This window comes from Patiria miniata, unplaced genomic scaffold, assembly GCF_015706575.1.
Source record: "Patiria miniata isolate m_02_andy unplaced genomic scaffold, ASM1570657v1 HiC_scaffold_13, whole genome shotgun sequence".
Taxonomy (NCBI): domain Eukaryota; kingdom Metazoa; phylum Echinodermata; class Asteroidea; order Valvatida; family Asterinidae; genus Patiria; species Patiria miniata.
In genome coordinates this window covers 16,723,402-16,742,500 of record NW_024037051.1, presented here as the reverse complement: position 1 = coordinate 16,742,500, position 19,099 = coordinate 16,723,402, and the positions used below count along the sequence as shown (strand labels likewise).

At 38.6% G+C, this 19,099-nt stretch overlaps 1 protein-coding gene across 1 annotated transcript in view; it reads left to right on the top strand.

Annotated features, from left to right (window-relative positions):
• Positions 1–19,099, top strand: part of LOC119721417 (serine/threonine-protein phosphatase 6 regulatory ankyrin repeat subunit B-like) — a 71,829-nt gene that overhangs the window by 11,658 nt on the left and 41,072 nt on the right. Inside the window, 1 exon segment of the mRNA XM_038191496.1 lies at positions 17,816–17,914. Coding sequence (XP_038047424.1) covers positions 17,816–17,914 — 99 coding nt within the window.

The following is a 19,099-nucleotide window of genomic DNA, read 5'->3' as shown; positions in this document are numbered from 1 at the left end:
AATCATTTTCTTGTAGTCTGGTTCCCAGACCCCACTTAACATGAAACGGAGCAATTTAAAGACGTCAGGGACTTGTTAGGTCAGGGAATCAGTCTAGCTGGCTTGTACCCGTTCAACAGGTGTGTAATTGATTGCGGAGAACATGCGGTCTAACTAAATACCGGTATGATAAATTGGGAGCAGTATTTGAAAGCGAGTTTTTTCCAACGGTGTTCGGCCGACCAGCATTGGAAATTGATACAAAAATACCTCTTTTCTTGAAAATGTCAGCACACCAGGTGCCATGATTTTACAGGATGCTTTAGACTCTCATTCATAAAAGTCCAGTAAGGTATTTTGTTAAATTTGGCAGTTTTGTTTTTTGATGTATGCAAATGTTGTATATCCCCTTTAATATGTTATAAAGTCTCAAAATGCTTCACAATTTACCCCTGTTCATCATAGCATGAGACCAGTTTCCTGCATCAGCTCTTGATCAGCACAATCTGGTCTCTATACCCTCACAGCCACCTATCTGTACCCTCCATTTAGAAGCCCCTACCCTCACAAAGGTGTTAGGATTACTCTATCTTTTATTATGCTCACCACTATCAATTTTATTTGTTAATTGTTCAACGATGACATGTGAGTACACTCGTTATCACCCTTTTGTCGGGGTGGTTGGCTGGAAGTGCAATGCACACATTGATGTTCCCCTTGTTGGGCATTAATTTTCCACCTGTTGTGACAGGCCTATAAATCAATCAATTAGTTCATGAGCAGTTAGAAGTAGTACTTATATCTCAGTGGTGGCAGTACAAGTTCATGTATCAAAGTTCATGTGTACGGGTTTCATTTCAATCAGTGTCTGTTCATTCTGATGGGGTGGTCATGATGAAGATCACGATTCTTGTCCCTGTCTGCGACTTTCTCAAGCTTTTGGAGATTTGTCTGTAAGTTGAAATTAATCAATTGTAAAAACTAATCAGGTTAAAGGGAATGTACATGTTGGCTTTTGCTGTAATTTTCAGAAATGAACTATTTGAGGGGTTAGTATAATAGATCAAATATTGTTTAACTGACATGTTTGAAGTTTTGTGTTCGAGAAATGCTTGAAAAACCAGGAAAAACAAAAATGTTTAAGTAGTCTGGTTCCCTGACTCCACCAAAGATAAAATGGATCAATTTATACGTGTAGATGTCGGAAAATTGTAAGGTAAGGGAACCAGTCTAGCTGGCCTGCACAGGTCTGTTTATGAACATGTAACCAATAGCAAACAAAATTTGGACTGAAAAAAATTGTACATTTGGAGCAGCAGTTAATAATAGTTAGGTTTTTCCAACGGTGGTCGGCCGACCACCGTTGGAAATGTATACAAAAATATCATTTTTTTGAAAACGACTTGACACCAGGTGCCATAATTTTACAGGATGCTTTAGACTGTCATTTACCAACATCCTAGTAAGGTATTTCGTAAAAACTGGGTAGTTTTTTTTTTGATGTTTGCAAATGTTGTACATGTATATTCCCTTTAACATCCATGCTTTTCCTGACAACTGAGGAGGGGCCATGTACATGTAATGATTTTTTTTTTAATGACGTAATCAAACTACGAGCATCATAACCTCAAATGTGGTATAAAAGGGGACAACAAGACCGAGACTAATGTGACATTGAGATGGAATAGGGTCAAATATAATTTTTTGGGGGTGAAAAAACTTGCTTTTTGTACACTAAACTCATGGAATTTAGGAAGTCATTTTGATGTTTACATATTACATGCAAAATGTAAAATGTGAGTTTTTGTTTTAATTAAATACATGTAGATGGGGGTTGGGGGGGGGGGGGTTGGGGGTATAATCAGTTTCTTACCAGTATGTACAATATTGTTTTTAACTTAGATGGGCAGAAAAACTAATTGTGAGACAAATCCAGGTGTACATTTGCAAATGCTTTGAGTTTGTAGAATAACTGCACAGAGTTGACGGAAGACCCTTCAAATGTAACGCGAGTTACCATTGAATTTGAGTTACCGTTGCCCATACATGTAGGAAACATGCAATAGGATTTTTAGGACTTAGATACATTTAAAACAGCTTTCTTGCCATGTTTCTATGACTTTCCACCTCCTTTGTAGTCAGTAAAAGGGACAAATTTCAACATTTTAGTTTTTAAGCTAATGAAAATGTCCATATTCATGAGCCAAAGCATGGCAGAACAGTAGTGTCTCTATAGCTTTTACTTACAAATAAATATCAAATTTGTCTTCATTTTCTTGGGGTAAGATCCACTTTTTACTTTTTTATCATGTTAAACAGCTTGTTTGGACAACTTAGCCACTTTTTATTCAAAACTTTTTTGTGGGTAATTTTGAATGACTAATTTTTGTACTGTGCAAGAAAACAAGATGAACAAAATTTCCACTGCATGGTTCCTTTAAAGTCTACCAGCGCCCCAGCAATCAGTCAGATCAGCGACTGCACACCAAGCAAAACATAGCAGCCCAACATTACTCAGCCAATGGAATGTTGTAATCATGTACCAGTTGTACCTCCAAGAACTGAAATGGATAGGCTGTCGGCATTTCATGTCACTGAAATTCCTTCTATTGTAATAATGGGAATCAGTCAGCAACGTAATGCTGCAGCGTGGCAAGGGTTAGAGTTGTTTTTGTTTTGTTTTTCCTGTGGCGGATCCATGATTTTCTTAAGGGGGGGGGAGGGCTGAGGTTTGAAGTTGAAGATTTTTCAAGGGTAGGAGAGAGATGAATGAGGCATTGTAGTCAAGTCGTTATGGGACCAAAGGCCTGTAGCAATGAATCAAGATTGGCAATTTATTGAGTGATGACAATACTCAGGGAATATATGAAAATTTGGGAATAAGTCCATTATATTTAAGGATTTCAAAACATACTGTCAGTCGGAGGGGAAAGTTGGTGAGACACCCGCCCCTTTGATCCACCACTGTTTTGTTTTTGTATTTTTTAGGGCTATAGTGCCTTTTTCACACTAGTCTCGCGGTTGACGCAGGTTTGATACAGGGTGGAAAACGTGCGTCGTTTTACACTTGAAAAATTTCAACCCTGCGTCAACCCCCTGAAAATGGAGATTGATTTCGCCCCGGGTTAAACCCAACCCTGCTCCAGACCAGGCTTGAGATTTTCAACCCGGGTTGAAATTCTTGCCAGGGTTAAAAACAGTAGTACAGTAACTGAGCATGAAAGCTTGATTTGCCTGAAACAATTGTGAAACGATGCGTGGTTGCACGCGGGGTTGAAAAATCAAAAACCTCAACCCAGGCGGCACTGGGTTCACCCAGGGTTGAGTTCAACCCGGGTTGAGAGGCTCTAGTGTGAAAAGGGCTAAAATTATGGGGCTGAGTTGATATCATTCTCAATCATTTGCCCCTGAAGAAATAGTGTTCAAACTTTCTCACTTTCTTGCTCAAAAGAAGAAAATTGGCAACATGTATGTACTTTAGATGCCCTTTAGACCATATTCACAAGGAAGCCACTGTTGATCGTGTTCCCTCAACCTGTTTTATGAATTGAACACTGTTGAATGGGATTGTGTCGGACTATTTTATGCAGCTGGCCTCACTTTCATTTTTTGTTTAACTTAACCCTAACCGCCCTGAATCCTTCAAAATCATCTTTGCCAAAGTGGAGGAATTTGGAGGATTGAGGAATTGGTAAACATGGAAAAAGTGCATTGCTGATTTCGTAGGATGCACTTGGTCAAGATCTTGGTCAATAACCAGTTGGTTGAGTGTGTGTATAACTCCCTCCGTGGCCATGCGTGTTGTGCCCTTGAGTAAGGCACTTTACTTCAATTACTCCTCTCAACCCAGGTGTTAAATGGGTACATGCATTATTCAATGCTGAGAAGGTAACAGACTCGCTGTGGAGAATGTTTGGTGATCCCCCCCCCCCCCACCACAGCAGCATTTCGTGGACTCGAGTCTGGCCCAATTGCTTCGAAAGAGAGATGGGCACTCTGTTCCTGTGAACACAGGTTCGCCCCTTTACCTTTACCTTTTCTTCTCACTCTTCACCTTGTGAGAATACCCCGTTAGTTGGGATGATTTTCTTTGGCGACCTTATTAAGTTCAAGTTCAACTAACTCCTGTTTCACTACCTGAAACCCATCTTGACCTTCATGGCGACCTTACACCGCAGGGTGCCTTAACCGTGTGAGCCTGGAGCCTAGGTCCCCTGCCAACATGCACGTAGTACTCCCACGAATATAAAGATCTCACAGTGCCTAAGACCTGAGGCTCTCAGTGGGTGCATTAAAGGTAGAGAGAGTATCACTTGTCATATACGGTATCATTTGCAGCTATCCAAAAAGTACATGTACCGGTAACTGACAAAATTATTGTTGAAAAGCATACTTGGTTTATAGATAGTAATGCCACTAAAATCCCTGGGAAATTTTTCTTTCTGGCATGCTGTCATATTGAAGAAAACAGTAAAAAAGAAGGCAATTTCCAAAGATGTGTCAAGTGACACATTTTTGGACATTTCTGTTGGCAGCTGGTTTGTACTTGGGCGAAAGTTGTTAAGCACCCTCCTTAAGACTCTGAGCACTTTTGTTGCTTCTATCTATCTATCTATCTATCAGGCTACGTCCATCCGATGTCGAATGAAGCCCTCGATCCTCATGACGTTTCCAATCACTTCTGTTTCTGGCTGTCCTAGTCCAAGTCGCTGTTCCCATATATGTAGTTATATCATCTCTCCATCTTTTCTTTGGTCTTCCTCTCCTTCGCTTTCCCATTCGTGGTTGCCAATCTGTTAATCTGCATGTCCATCTATTATCCTGAATTCTTGCTACATGCCCTGCCCATCTCCATTTTGCTTCGCTGACTTTCTCTATGACATCTTTCACCCCAGTTTTCTGCCAAATTACTTCATGTTTTACTCTATCTCGTAGGGATACGTGAAGCATCTGTCTTTCCATAGCTCTTTGTTGCTTCAAACGGGGAAAAAAAAATGCACAAATGACAAATGATACTCTACCTTTAAAATTCCCTTCCCATGGGTCCACGCTTCCCTGGCACAGCGCGCTTTCCCCCGGCTCATGTATTTTCATTTGACAGTAGGGGTTGCAGAGGTCAACCTAAATTTTCTGGCACTTTGGGTGGGGTGGTGGTTGAATTGACCACTGTGATGATAGTTGGGCTTTCCTTTATTGTTAAAGGGAATATACATCATTTGCTTTTGCTGTAATTTTCAGAAATGAATGGAATTGGGGGGTTGGAAATATATAGCAAATATAGTTACACTGACTTTTTGAGGTTTTGGGTTCGAAAATGCAATAAAAACCAAGAAAAACAATCATTTTCCTGTAGTCTGGTTCCCTGACTCCATATAAGAAGAAACAGAGCAATTTACATACATTGGGGAATTGTAAGGTCAGGGAACCAGTCTAGCTGGCTTGTACCCGTTCATAGGTGTGTAATCGATTGCAAACAAGTGCGGTGGTCAATTGGGGCCAGTATTTGAAAAAAAGCCAGTTTTTTCCAACGCTGGTCGGCCGACCAGCGTTGGAAATTGATACAAAAATACCACTTTTCTTGAAAATGACAGTATACCAGGTGCCATGATTTTACAGGGTGCTTTACACTGTCATTCACTAACAGTCCAGCAAGGTATTTCAAAATGATTTGGTAGTTTTATTTTTTGATGTTTACAAATGTTGTATTTTCCCTTTAAAGGTAGAGTGAACAGTGTCGCTCGCAGGCGGGATCTCCACAGTAGATGATTTGTCATTTGTGCATTCTTTCCCTTGGAACCAACAAAAGTGCTCAAAACCTAAAGATGGATGCTTAATACCGTAGCTAACCTGATAAAGTTTTAAGCACTATGAATGCTGTATGTTTAAAAAAAAAAACAGAACAAACATTTATGGATCTCGATTTCAATTCCAAAGTTGCCGAGTCATATTTTGAATTGCGCCCTCTTGTGACACAGTCCCGGAATCGCATTCGGGACACGACTCTCATTCAGCCATTCACGGAGTCACCCAATTGCAAACCAGTTACAAATTAGAACGCATGGGGTGGTATGCGTGGAAACTTTTAAAAATGTGTCACTTGACACATCTTTGGAAATGACCTTCTTTTGTTGTTTTCTTCAGAATGACAGCATGCCAGAAGGAATAATTTCACAGGGAGTTTAGTGTCATTACTTTATACCAAGCAAGCTGTTTGCACGATAACTTGGTCGGTCACATTTTGGATATCTGCAAATGGTCTGGTTACTCTTCCTTTAACATGTGCAGTTCATGCACATTGTCCCATGTGTACCAGTATGTACTATGTGCGTGGAGTGTATGGTGGTGTACGTGACAAAAACATGATGTTATGATCTTTGATATAATAATGAAAGTACCGCTACAATGAGTTGCAATAATGTGCACAATACCATTCTCTCAATAAATTACCCCCCCGGTAGTTCAACATGTACGTTCAACTCAGGAAGCTTTAGGGGGCTATTATTTCGTACTTGACATTTTCAATATTGTTGGAAGATTTGGGTTTAATGTTTGTTGTGTTTATAACTGAGTACTGTTTACAAGTGTGTTGGTTTGTTTGCTGGTGTTTTGGTGGGTTTTTTTTAACGGACATTCACTAAGAGTATAATGGTACGTACCGGTACGTGTAACTCACAATTTAGACAAAAACCCCAATAAAGTTTTCACAAAGACAAAAAAACACAATAAAATTACATCTTGTAAAAAAAAATTAAAACATTTAAAGCACATGTGCATGAATTTCAACTGTACACTAGTCCTGATACCACAAAAAAGTTATCAGCATGTTCAGTTTGTAATTTATGTATAAATTTACATTATCATGAGAATTGCGTGAAATTGAATGGACAAAAATTGAGAAAAAAAACAGGTGGTTTCTCTGTCTAGTACAAGTCATAAACTCATCTGCTGATTGCTTTGGAGAGTGTTTTGCCCCCCCCCCCCCCGTAAATCGGTTTCCTAGTAATAAATTGCTGAGTTGTGACGATGCAGCCTGTTTTTATAACTTCCTGATTATCTCGTTGGAGTGGTCCCAACTGATTGATGAATATTTCCTGACAGGTTTGGAGAGTCCTTTGGGCTTTTCCCGTGGAGATTTTTAGTAATGTGAGTGCTGCACTAGACTTCGCCAGCTGCCACTTTCGTAGTTGTGCAAATGTGCTTTTTTATTGTTTTGCTTTTTTTTTTCATGGTTTTTTTGTTTGCATAATTTATCTGTGTACGGGTACGTACATAAATTACATTCAATTTTAATTTGTTTACATTCAGTAATAGCAATATTTTTTAACAAGTGAGGGCGCTGTTCATGTAACAATGAGATTTTCTGGGTACAAACACTGGAAAAATCCTGATAAAAGCAGTATCTTTACTTTAACCCTAACCTTCCCAAATCCTCCAAACTCCTCTTTGAAAAATTGAGGATTTTGCAGGATTGAGGCTATAGCAAAAATGTGTGGTCTGATTTTGGAAGAATGTATCTCCATGGACAAACAGTTTTGGCACATGAAATGTTCAAACTACATTTAACTCAGAGACAAAATATGCAATTGCAATGATTTTTTTCATCACTGATCATGACTGATGCTTAAAGGCCAGTACTTCAATAGCTACTAATCAAAAGTTAAAAATAATTTTTAAAAATAGATAAAAATTGCTGTCAAAAGTGGATTTCATTTATTTTGAACCACCCTGTAGTTCGGGTCTTGTTCGCGTTGCTCTCTGCGTTTCTTATGTCGATATAATAATAATAATAATAACGGAGTCTTATGTAGGGCACGTATCTACCAACAATTACATGTAGGTACTCAAGGCGCTGGAAATTATGTTTATTATTAAAGAAAGGTAAATAAAGTATATGAGACCCATTATGTAGCACCTGATAAGGGTTGACAAGGTGCTGCGGTGCATATTGCAGCCACTGCCAGAAACACCGGGGCAAACCCCTTCTCTTAGCGATAAGTGTCACTGGGTTCTTTAACGTGCATTACACAACACACGGGACCTACGGCTTTACATCCCATCCGAAGGACGAAGCAATAATGGTAAAATGCCTTGCTCAAGAGCACACGCACCATGGTCCCACGGTCAGGAAACTACATGTAGGCTTTACTTGATTTGCCTTCAGTCCTTCTGGTTTGAAAATCACAGGCGTGTGGAAAAAGGCACACCTGTATTTTTCTAGGCGTGTGATTTATCTAGGCGTGTGATTTTTCTAGGCAAGTGATTCTGTGGTCCAAGCTGGGACTGAACCATGTGGTATTTTTTTGTACAGTACTATTCATCTTGGTTTACAAATTAAAGCTGTTTTCTCTTCACCGACATACTTTTTTCCGCATAAATTATGAAGTATTTATGCCGTAAATGTATGCTGAGGTGTGCGGTACGGAGGGATTCAGGCGTGCGATTAGTCGCACTTCTCGGGCAGCTTTTAGGCGTGTGATGGTGTGGGGATGTGATCGCACGCATCAAATCAGAATGACTGGTCAGGGGAACACCAAGATTATTTCTCACACATCATACATGTACACACCATGGGCAGTGCTCCAAGCTATGTTACCCTCACCTACTTTCACAAGTTACCCTCACCTACCCTCACAACGTCTTGGTGAGGGATTGTGTAAATAGGGCCCAGGGCTTGACAAAATAACCCCAAGCCTACTTTTAGGAGACCCAGAATTGTCACCGTTCTCAAATCGGGAACACAAATCATCTTGAAAGTGTCAACGTTTCCCACGCTCCAGCCAGCACGCCAACCACCAGCACACCAACCACCAGCACGCCAACCACGTTGGCACAACTGCAACAAGACAGAAAACCCAGCTGCTAAGATGTTCAAAGAAAATTGGAGCATTGTTTGGAAAGCCCAGAATTTACGATTGCAGGGTTTAATAAATATGTCGCTGTCGTCAGCTGTAGATAGTGGTGGGTTTGCGATTTGCAAGAGAAAATCTCAATTACGGACGACCACCTGATGAATGTAAATCACGTAATAGATGTGTGAGGTGTACATTGACCCCTTTCTTGTGGTCTTGGTTCAAGCCTGGATTTGGTATTTGTTCCTCTTATACAGCCAGAGCAATTCAACTACAGAGATGCCAAGATCACACAAAAGCTGGGTGTGTGACAGTGCGAGCAGCAAAGGCCGACATTAAAAAACAGTGGCGTCCGGAAAAAAAGTGTTCCCAAACTTGGTGCACTTGATCAAATCGGAAAATCCCAAGTTATAGCATTTAAGAATTTCTTTAAAAGTTGAGAAATTCTGATAAATCATCATTATCTCCACTTCCGTTCCGGGGCGGATCTAGGAATTTTTTTTTCGTTAGCAAATCATTTCTGAAATGTAGACACGTTTTCTTGTCCCGAGAACAACCCCCAAAAACATATTTTAGGACAATTTAGCGTGAGTTGTTGAAGTTACCCATTTTTTTTGCCATGTCAATAGAGGGCAGCACTTTGAACCTCCATGCAGCACAAAATATGTTTTACTATCAACAGAGGGGGCTGTTTGTAGGCGTTTATAGGGTGCAGACCAGTAAATCGGTCCGAAATTGCCTGCGCCGGCCAAATCACGATTTGCATGCCCTCAAAATCTTCGGTATTTGAGCATGCTGTGGGCCATGAACTTGAGGGTTTGTAAAAAATATGGGTGGAAGCCGTGCACAGGACTGGGAGCTTGCAGTTCTGTGTAATTTTGATGTAATTTGGACCCTAAAAGTGCTCTATTTTGCAATGGAGTGTAGGCATCGTTTTTCAAAATGGCGATGGGCTTCAGGACTATTTTCAGGGGTGATCATCTTCAGATGGAAATTTCTCCTAAAAGTCATCAGTTGACCCCCCGAAAATTGAAAAGAAAATGAAAGATGATGAAATAAGCTTTAATTTGATGTGTGTCTCGAACACCTTGGAGAGTTGTGAGTATTTTTCCCGAATTTTTGAAGTGGGAGCATTTACCATTGGGGTCTATGGAAGTTTATTTACTGGTCTGCTACCGTAACCAGACTCTGTCTTTCTTGTTGCATTATTAATATAAATTAATTGCATGTATTTCAACTTACAATGTACATACGTATGATGGGAAGTTTTTCTTTTAAACGGATTCTAATGTTCAAAGGTTAGTCCATTTTTTTTTTTTGGCAACATTTTGAAAATGTTGAGGGTTTTGTTTATAATACAATGCCTTTGGCTGCACCAAATCTTCATTCAGTGGTGATGAGCCCCTCAGGTCACAATGGTATGACCCACAAAAATGGAATTGCCCTTAAGTTGGGAAATGAATATTTAATGATGGTCTTTTCACAATTCTTTCATGTACAGGACTGTTAATGGCTTTGATGCTACCAATAATGACAAAATACCAATTAGAAGATTGATGGTGGTGGTGGAATAATTTGTCAGATAAAATAATCAGATAGAATCATTTATATGCAACGTCGGCATTACACTTTTTCTAAAGTTCTACATTTTTATTACAGGTAGAGTAGACCATTTGCAGCTTTTGCAAGTTATTGTTAAAAATCTTACTTGGTTTAAAGATAGTAATGACACTAAGCTCCCTGTGAAATTATTTCTTCTGGCATGTTGTTATTTTGAAGAAAACAGTAAAAGAAGGTCATTCAGAGCAAACAAGACCTACCGGTACAGGTACAAAGCAATGATGGTCAAATTGAAGGAAGGGGAAAGGATCTGTCCTGCACAAGAACCCAATCAGTCAGGAAGATAGGGCGCAGATTTTTGCTTCAGTGTTTGGACAGTTAAAGTGTTCGACCAGTACTTACAGTTGTAGACTGGTTTTAAAAAAAAATAAGACTTGAACTTTGAACTTCTTGTGTTTACAACTGTTTGGATTGGAACTTTAACTACCTGTTGGATTCATAATACGTATGTTGTAGATGGCCATGGAAGTGAAGAAAAATTAAGGTTAGCCTAAAATATTGTTTTTTATATCAAATGGTAAGGAGCTATTTAGGTTTTTATAAAACAACTAATGAATGGGTTTTTTTTAATTTGTGCAATGGGAAGAATATTGTCATTTGGTGAAAGATTGACTGTTCCATTCTCGTTGGGTGGAATAGTCAGTCTTTTACCTCATGAAAATATTCTTTCCATTGCACTCATAAACATTCGTCATGTACATGTATGCACCTAGATGTACATTTTTGTGTACAGTGCAGTCAGTTTCCCGTTGTGCTTTATTTGATAATTTGAAACTGTAAGATTTTTCTCGACTCCTAGTTATGACTCCGCCCACCTGTTCAATAATTCATAACGGCCACGAGTCGGTTCCACCCGACTACCACGGCTGACAGCCAATTATTAAAAAAAAATTCCCACTTAATCGGTTCAAGAAAAAAAACACACACAATGATACACATGCGTTGACGCTACACCAGTAGAAGAGCATTGTAATCAGGAGTCATAATTACCGGTACCTGTGTGTCAGACAACCTGGTGCTGTTACTCTGTTCTTACGCAACCTGGATTTACTGGTATTTTGGTTCGGGTCAGTGTCTGGTATCAACAGAAATTGACTTTTTGGGGAAAAAATGAAGAAACGGCAAAATTTTGACCCGAAGAAACAGAATGTGCCAGACATTGCTTTGCCTGTGGAGACTCCGAAACCAGACTCTGCAAAGGAGAGTTGGGAAATGGAAAACACAATCGCGGACGGTGAGAGTCAGTCAGAGGTAAGATTTTCAGGGAAGTGTTTTCGCGAAAAGAAGTGTCTGGTTTTGTTGATTAGAACAAACTAAATCGAAATTTACTTGGCATTGTAAGTTTTGAATGAAATATTTAAATTATCAAATCAACCACAAAGGGAAACTGACTAGGTGCAATTATAAAGATTTTTAAGTTGAACAAAGAAATGGACTGGAGCGGGGTTTGAACCTGCGACCTCTGAAAGACCATACCGGTGCTTTAGTGACTGAGTTCATCGTTGTTGAACTTATAAATATTAAAGTTACCGGTAAATTAATGTGAAATTTTGCATAAATAAATATATTATATAATAATATATAAACATGGTTTAACAAAGAAATTGACTGGAGTGTTTGAACCTGTGACCTGTGCTTTACTAATTGAGCAAGCGTTGCTCAGGCCCCCCAAAAAAGTCTTCGGTTTCTTGTATGGAGCTTGCCCCAAAAGTGGTGCGGTGACGCAGCTTTTTTTTTTTTTTTTACTTTTCTTTTCTTCAAATGTCGGCTGATGTCGGCTTTTCTTCAAATGGTGCCCGACTATTTTAGTTCAAGATATATGGGAGTCCAGAGAGGCCACATAAAGCTTGATGGAAACCCCATCTAAAAACACGTTAAAATTGTGCAGCAGCAGGATTCCAGTCAAACCAGTGAGTTTGGCAGTTTTGAGACATCATCTTACATTAAAAAAAAACTTTTTCATTTTGACGACGCGCATGGCTATGGCAACGCGTGCGCATACCAGAAACCTGAGACTTTTTTTTTTGGCCATAACTTATATATTGGTTCAGTTATAAAGACGGTGAGAATCAGTTGGAGGTAAGATTTTCAGGGAAGTGTTTTTTGTGAAAAGAAGTGTCTGGTTTTGTTCAGTGGAGCAAACTGAATCGAATTTGCTTGGCATTGTAAGCTTTTGAAGAATGAATTGTAACGTACATATAAAATGATCATATAAACCACAAAGGAAAACTGACCACTGTACATGTAGGTGCAGTTATAAAGATTTTTAAGGTTGAACAAAGAAATTAACTGGAGTGGGGTTTGAACCTGCAACTTCAGGAACGCCGTACCGGTGCTTTAGTAACTAAGCTGTCATTGTTTAACTTATAAACATTAACAACACTTAAATTAATATAAACTTTTGCATTGTAATTTAAACGTGGCTGTCTGATTGTTTCTTCACTTTCAAGAAAAAGCTTTTTAAAATTAATCCAGGTCACTCTCTTTTTGACTCGCCCTGTATAGTACAAAGTTAAGTACAAGTGTTTAAGGATTAATAAATATCAAACATGCAAGTACCGGTACACAGTATGCCATCAAGTGTTCAAGTGCTTCTAACAACTTTATGATTTGTTTCATTTCAGTACTGTCTTTAAACTATGTGGGCAATTCCATGGTAACTCGTGTTACATGTAGAAGGGGTTTTCCGTCAACTTTTTACTTTAATTAATCTAAAAATTAATGTGGCCTGACGTTGCGAACTTAGCAAGTTCTTCTTCAGAGGCTAAAACAGAAATCACTTTTATTCTAAGAAGTCAAAACATTTTTCTCACAGAACATCCCATAAAATTAATTGATTAAACTACAACCAAAAAAGCCAACACAATAAACTTTTATCGGTTTGGCAATAACTTTTTTTATCGGTCACTCGCGTTATGCAAAAAGGACATGGAAAAAATTTCAATACCTTCCATTTGAAAGTTTTCGTCATACTTTGACTGATGAAAAAATATTTTTAGTGTCCTTACATCGTTCAGATATAAGTTATATTCCACCTTTACAATTATTAAAAAATAATAAATCTTAAAATATCTAGAGGGATATATTTTGGTAACTCACGTAACGGTAACTCACATTACTGTTCGTTGACCAATCTTTGCTGCAAGTTTAAACATTCAAGAAACTAATAATCAAACCAGAAATCTCGTTTGGCATAGAATATTACCATTTTTCTCTTCCTAATAAACAAAAACTCTTAATAGGGCATTTCCACACTAATGTGCCAATCAGATAAGTTTATAGATGTTGCGTATAAAGGGTAAAAGATGAGCTAGTATTTTCTTCAGTTTTTTCCTATACCTTGCTAAGTTGAAAGTGACTAGGACAAGACAAGACAAAAGATGATACCTTGTTGTATTTGAGGAAAAAACAGGCATCTGTTCTGTGTGATACGTATGTAACGTGGACAGACACACTGCTAGGAAAAGGGTGCTTAGGACAAATTTAGTTTCTAATAGGCACTTCAGTGACATTATTAAGCCATTTTACATTGTTATCAAGCGAAAATATATCACACTGGCTTCAAATTTATGATGTGATTAGGGTTATGTACGAACAGGGACAGACATTTTGTGACAAATGTCCAGTCTGTTCGTACGTATAAATCCTGATTATAAAATATCAAATAATTCTTGACACTGACTCTGAGTTTTCTAGGTTTTGACTGATAGCATTCCTCCAGGGTACATCTTCTTAAAATAAGTCAACAATAGGGAATCATTCAACTTTATGCTTACTTTGTGACTTTATCTAAAATGTCTGTCCTTCGTTACGTAAATGTACGTAACACTTTTTAAAACAATATCCACTATACTTTCTAAAATACAAAACCAGTTTTATCATTTGCAGGTGAGGATATTTGTTCGAAGCTTGCAGTGTTTACAGCAAAAATTGAGAGACCAAGATCATAGTTTTATCATCAAAACTTGAAGGTCTTCTCAAATGTCACACTTTGGGCCCATTAGTGTAGAATTGCCCAATTAACATATTTGCGTCTTGCTTGCATGTAAAAACAAGGTACAGAAATGACTACCTTAAATCCAGAATTGTTGGCAAAGTTTTAGTTTTTTGGGGACCAAAAATAGACTTAAATCGTATTCCATCTTACTGGCACAACATTCAAATGAAAGGACTTGTCCCTTTTGAATTGAATGGAATTGAAGGTTTTTGGTTGTTCATATATCATTCACCCAGTCCAATTGAGGTTTACAATAAACATGACAGAAATCATTTTACAAAGACTATACATTAAAAATTTAAATGTTCTAAACCAGACTAAGCAAAAAGAAGAGAAAACATTATTCTTAAAAAATGCATCTAGCCCATCCCAGATGCATTTTAATCAAACACAAGTCGTTCAATTCATTCATTATTATAATGACAACATTAATACACATGTAGAACATACGGTATGAAATATCACGTACCTTTAATAAATGTGATCCGTTAGACAAAATTATTTAAACTGTGTTTGTGTTCAAAATTCCATAACTCGAAAAGTACATGAGTGATTTGAATGATTCTTGTACCAAAAAAAAAAAGCTTATTAATTGGGCTTTCAATCTCATGTCCTAGATCTCAAGTGTTTATCCGGCAATGTTCCTAGTTATCTTAGCGAAGTTTTTGTTCCAGTCAGTGAGCTACACTGTCATCGAACTAGGAATTTAGCACTGTCATCGAACTAGGAATAGCACTGTTGGCAATGTGGCTCTTCCACTCCCTAGAACAGAAAATGGAAGAAAAACTTTTAACTTCAGGGATGCCCAGGCTTGGCTGCAACATTTAAAAATTCCGCATCCAGCAAGTCTCAATCACTTCGTCAATCAACTCAAACAGCTCAGTTAAAAAAAGGAAAATAAGCTGAAAAAAAAGAAAACAACCAAAAAAAAAAAAAACAGGGGTGGGGGGATGTCATCTTGCAGTGATGTTTTGTATTGTATTGTAAATATCTGTTTATCATCTGTGTAATTCCTATTTTATTTAAGTTTATTTAAATGAATTTTTAACATTCTTACATTGTACTCTTAATAATTACCCGAGCCGGAGGCGAGGGTAATTATCAGCACCCAGACTCTAAGCGGTATTAAACAGAGTGATAAATACCGACCGAGCACATATTTATTCCCATTCATAAATACCTTATCCGTTGAAAAAATATCAAATAATTCGTTCAAAAAATCCCGATTTTGTTCAACAAGTTCACTTCATGCTTTTTGAAACATCCCTCTAGCAAAATAATGGAGTGTTCAGCTGGCGAGTAAGATGTAAACAACCCTTTTATGGAGATTGACGCGCGCGTAACATGTTCTGCGCGATGTCACGCAGAACGCACCTGGGGCGTTGCGTTTTGAATTTAGAACTATAAAATTCTGACTCGCTTGTAGTGTTGCGCATGCCTACGTGAGGATTGTGAACGTTCAACCAATGAAACGGTAAGAGGCACTGGATTTTTAGGAGTCCACATTTTATTGTGACACTGGAAAAGTGTTTAAGACCAGCTAGCCATGTCTTTATCATCCGTTTAAGACCGGCCACGTGACGGGCTCTCGACCAATAGGAATAGCTAAACTGTCTGAGGTATTTATGAATTGTATTTTAATAGTAGTTTTGTGTGAGCTGGGATCCATGGGAGATCAGTGAGTTTTTTTCACTGAATGGATCACCCAGGATAAATTAAGAAAGAAGTAAATAAATAAATAAAATAAACTTCTTTACAAAAGAAGGGGCGCCATTTGAGTTTCCTTTTTTTTTTACTCGCCCTGTACATATATATGCAAAGTTTGCACTATAAAGCTGAATACAATGTACATGTACATGCAGTGTGTTACTAAATTATTCATTCTGTACGTCAGAGCGCTCCACGCTATGGACCAGAGTCCCCATCCACCACCTGTAGTTATTAGTCCATTAATTACTTAGTAATGGCTCACGGTCCGTTAATCTTCTCTGCATCGGCAAATGGTTACCACGGCAACACCAAATGTATCAGTATTCTGAGTAACAAAGTAGAAACAATCAAATTAGTCGGCGGTGCCCCAATCCGCCATTTGCAAATACTCTCCAAAGCGAGGCTTCACACTTTCACTTACACAGACATACATTCAGTGCCGAGTTGTCCCTTCAGTCAAAATCAATCAAGTGACTGTTTTCAACAGTTAAGAGCTCCCAGCCTACATAAAGCAGGATTGTCTGGTTTTGCTCAAATTAGTCGGCGGTGCCCCAATCCGCCATTTGCAAATATCTCCAAAGCGAGGCTTCACACTTTCACTTACACAGACATACATTCTGTGCTAAGTTGTCCTTTCAGTCAAAATCAATCAAGTGACTGTTTTCAACAGTTAAGAGCTCCCAGCCTACCGTACATAAAGCAGGATTGACTTGCTTTGCTCAAATTAGTCGGCGGTGTCCCCATCCGCCATTTGCAAATGATCTCCAAAGCGAGGCTTCACACTTTCACTTTACACAAACATACAATCTGTACGAAGTTGTCCTTTCAGTCAAAATCAATCAAGTGACTGTTTTCAACAGTTAAGAGCTCCCAGCCTACCGTACATAAAGCAGGATTGACTGGCTTTGCTTTGACTGTAGGTGATTGACAAGCCAGTTGTGTCTATCACTTGTCTGCTTTTGTCTGTTGACTGAATTGGACTAGTCACAGTGCTTGCTTGAAATATGATCTGACTGTTGGTGATTAGCCTGTGTAAAAGGCATGGCAGGGGAAGCGGATGAAATTTTTGACTGTCTGTGACTGTCTTAAAGGTACACACCATCATTTGTAATTTGTGCATTCTGTTCATTTGAAGCAACAAAAGTGCTCAAGATCTAAAGAAGGGTGCTGAACAAATAAGCTGCTGAAGTTTCAGCGAGAAAAAAAACAGCATTCTAGGATCTCAATTTCAATCAAAAGTTGCTGAATCATGTTTTGAATTGGGCCTCAATTCAGCGTCTTGAGACACGTTCTCACTGAGCCGATTGCAGCTACGCGATGTCGCGCACAGATCTGACAAATGCGTCGTGCCAACGCTTACACACGCTTCACCAAATTAACAAAATGAACTACTAATGGAAATTTCTAACAGTTAGACGCACCGTTGGAAAGACCTCCTTTTATTGATTTCTTCAAAATGACAGCTTGCCAGAAAGAGTAATTGCACAGGAAGTTTAGTCCCCTTACTATCTTTCAACCAAGTATTGTTTTCAACAATAATTAGCCTATGTCAGTTACTTTTTGGATACAGTGTAGCTGCAAATGATGGGTTGTAGCTTTAAGTAGGAGGGTTACTCTTCTTGTGCCTCATGATCCTTGAATTTCCTCTTTTTAAATGTAGGATGGACGTACGGCGATCCATTACGCAGCCGCCTCGGCCAAGGATGAGATCACCAAACTCCTCATATCCAAGAAGGCTGATATGACTGTAGTCGGAGGGGTAAGTTGGAGACTTTTGAAGATGCACATGACCCAAAGAATAGGCATGAAACAAGGGGCTTTAAAAAAAAAAATTAACACGTTCGTTGATATACAGGGTGAGTAAAAAAAAAAGGAAACCCAAATAGCAGGACCATTTTTGTAATGAAGTTCTGCATGTAGCACTTTCAGAATCTAGGATATGAAAGCCCAATCAATAAGCTTTCTTGTAGTGCAAGAATCATTCAAATCTCTCATGTACTTTTTAAGTTACGGGATTTAAACACAACCACAGTTTTGTCCACGGATCACAAAAAAGTAGGTGTTTTTTCAGCAAAACAAAAACAACTCACGTGTGTGAATTGTTTTCATTTTGCTGAGTGAAAGAACACTTGCATTTTTTGTGATCCGTGTACAGAACTTTAAAACGGTGGTTGTGTTTAAAAGGTACATGAGTGATTTGAATGATTCTTGTACTATTTAAATAAAAGAAAGCTTGTTAATTGGGCCTTCATATCCTAGATTTTGAAAGTGCTAAATAAAGAATTTTATTTAAAAATGGTCCTGCCATTTGGGTTTCTTTTTTTTTGACTCACCCTGTATTCTGAAAAGACCAGATTTCTTTTTCTAATGGAAAATCTGGAATTTTGTGGAGGGCAGTGTGGGTGTCGTGAGAGGGGGAAGATATCAGAAGATTTATTTTTACCCTTGAAATTAAATGTTTGGTATTTAGCCTTGCAATTTTTCTTGCCGTTAGGATCAAAAAGAATTTTAATAAAGAAATAAAAAATGTGAGTTTTTTGTTTTGTTCCTTCCTAGCAGTTGTCAAGTGTTAGTTGATTCTCCATTTACGATATCATTCTTCAGTTTAAGGCTGCTTGACAGTGGCATAGTGAGAAATTTTACATGAGAGGTTTACCCAATTTTTGCTCCCGAAATTTTATTCGCTGGACAGCCTTGCTGTTGGTTTTAGCCAAGTACACATACAGCAAGTCACACGCAAGCAGGCCGTGTGCAGAGAGCGCGTTCAGCACATTGATCAGATTATCAACCCCTTTTGCCCAACTTTTTTACAGTGAATGTGGAGGAGGGGGGGGGGAGTATCAACCCCCCCCCCCCCTCCTCCACATTCACTGTAAAAAAGTTGGGCAAAAGGGGTTGATAATTTGACCAATGCTGGTCGAATTATCATCTGCCTACACTCTTG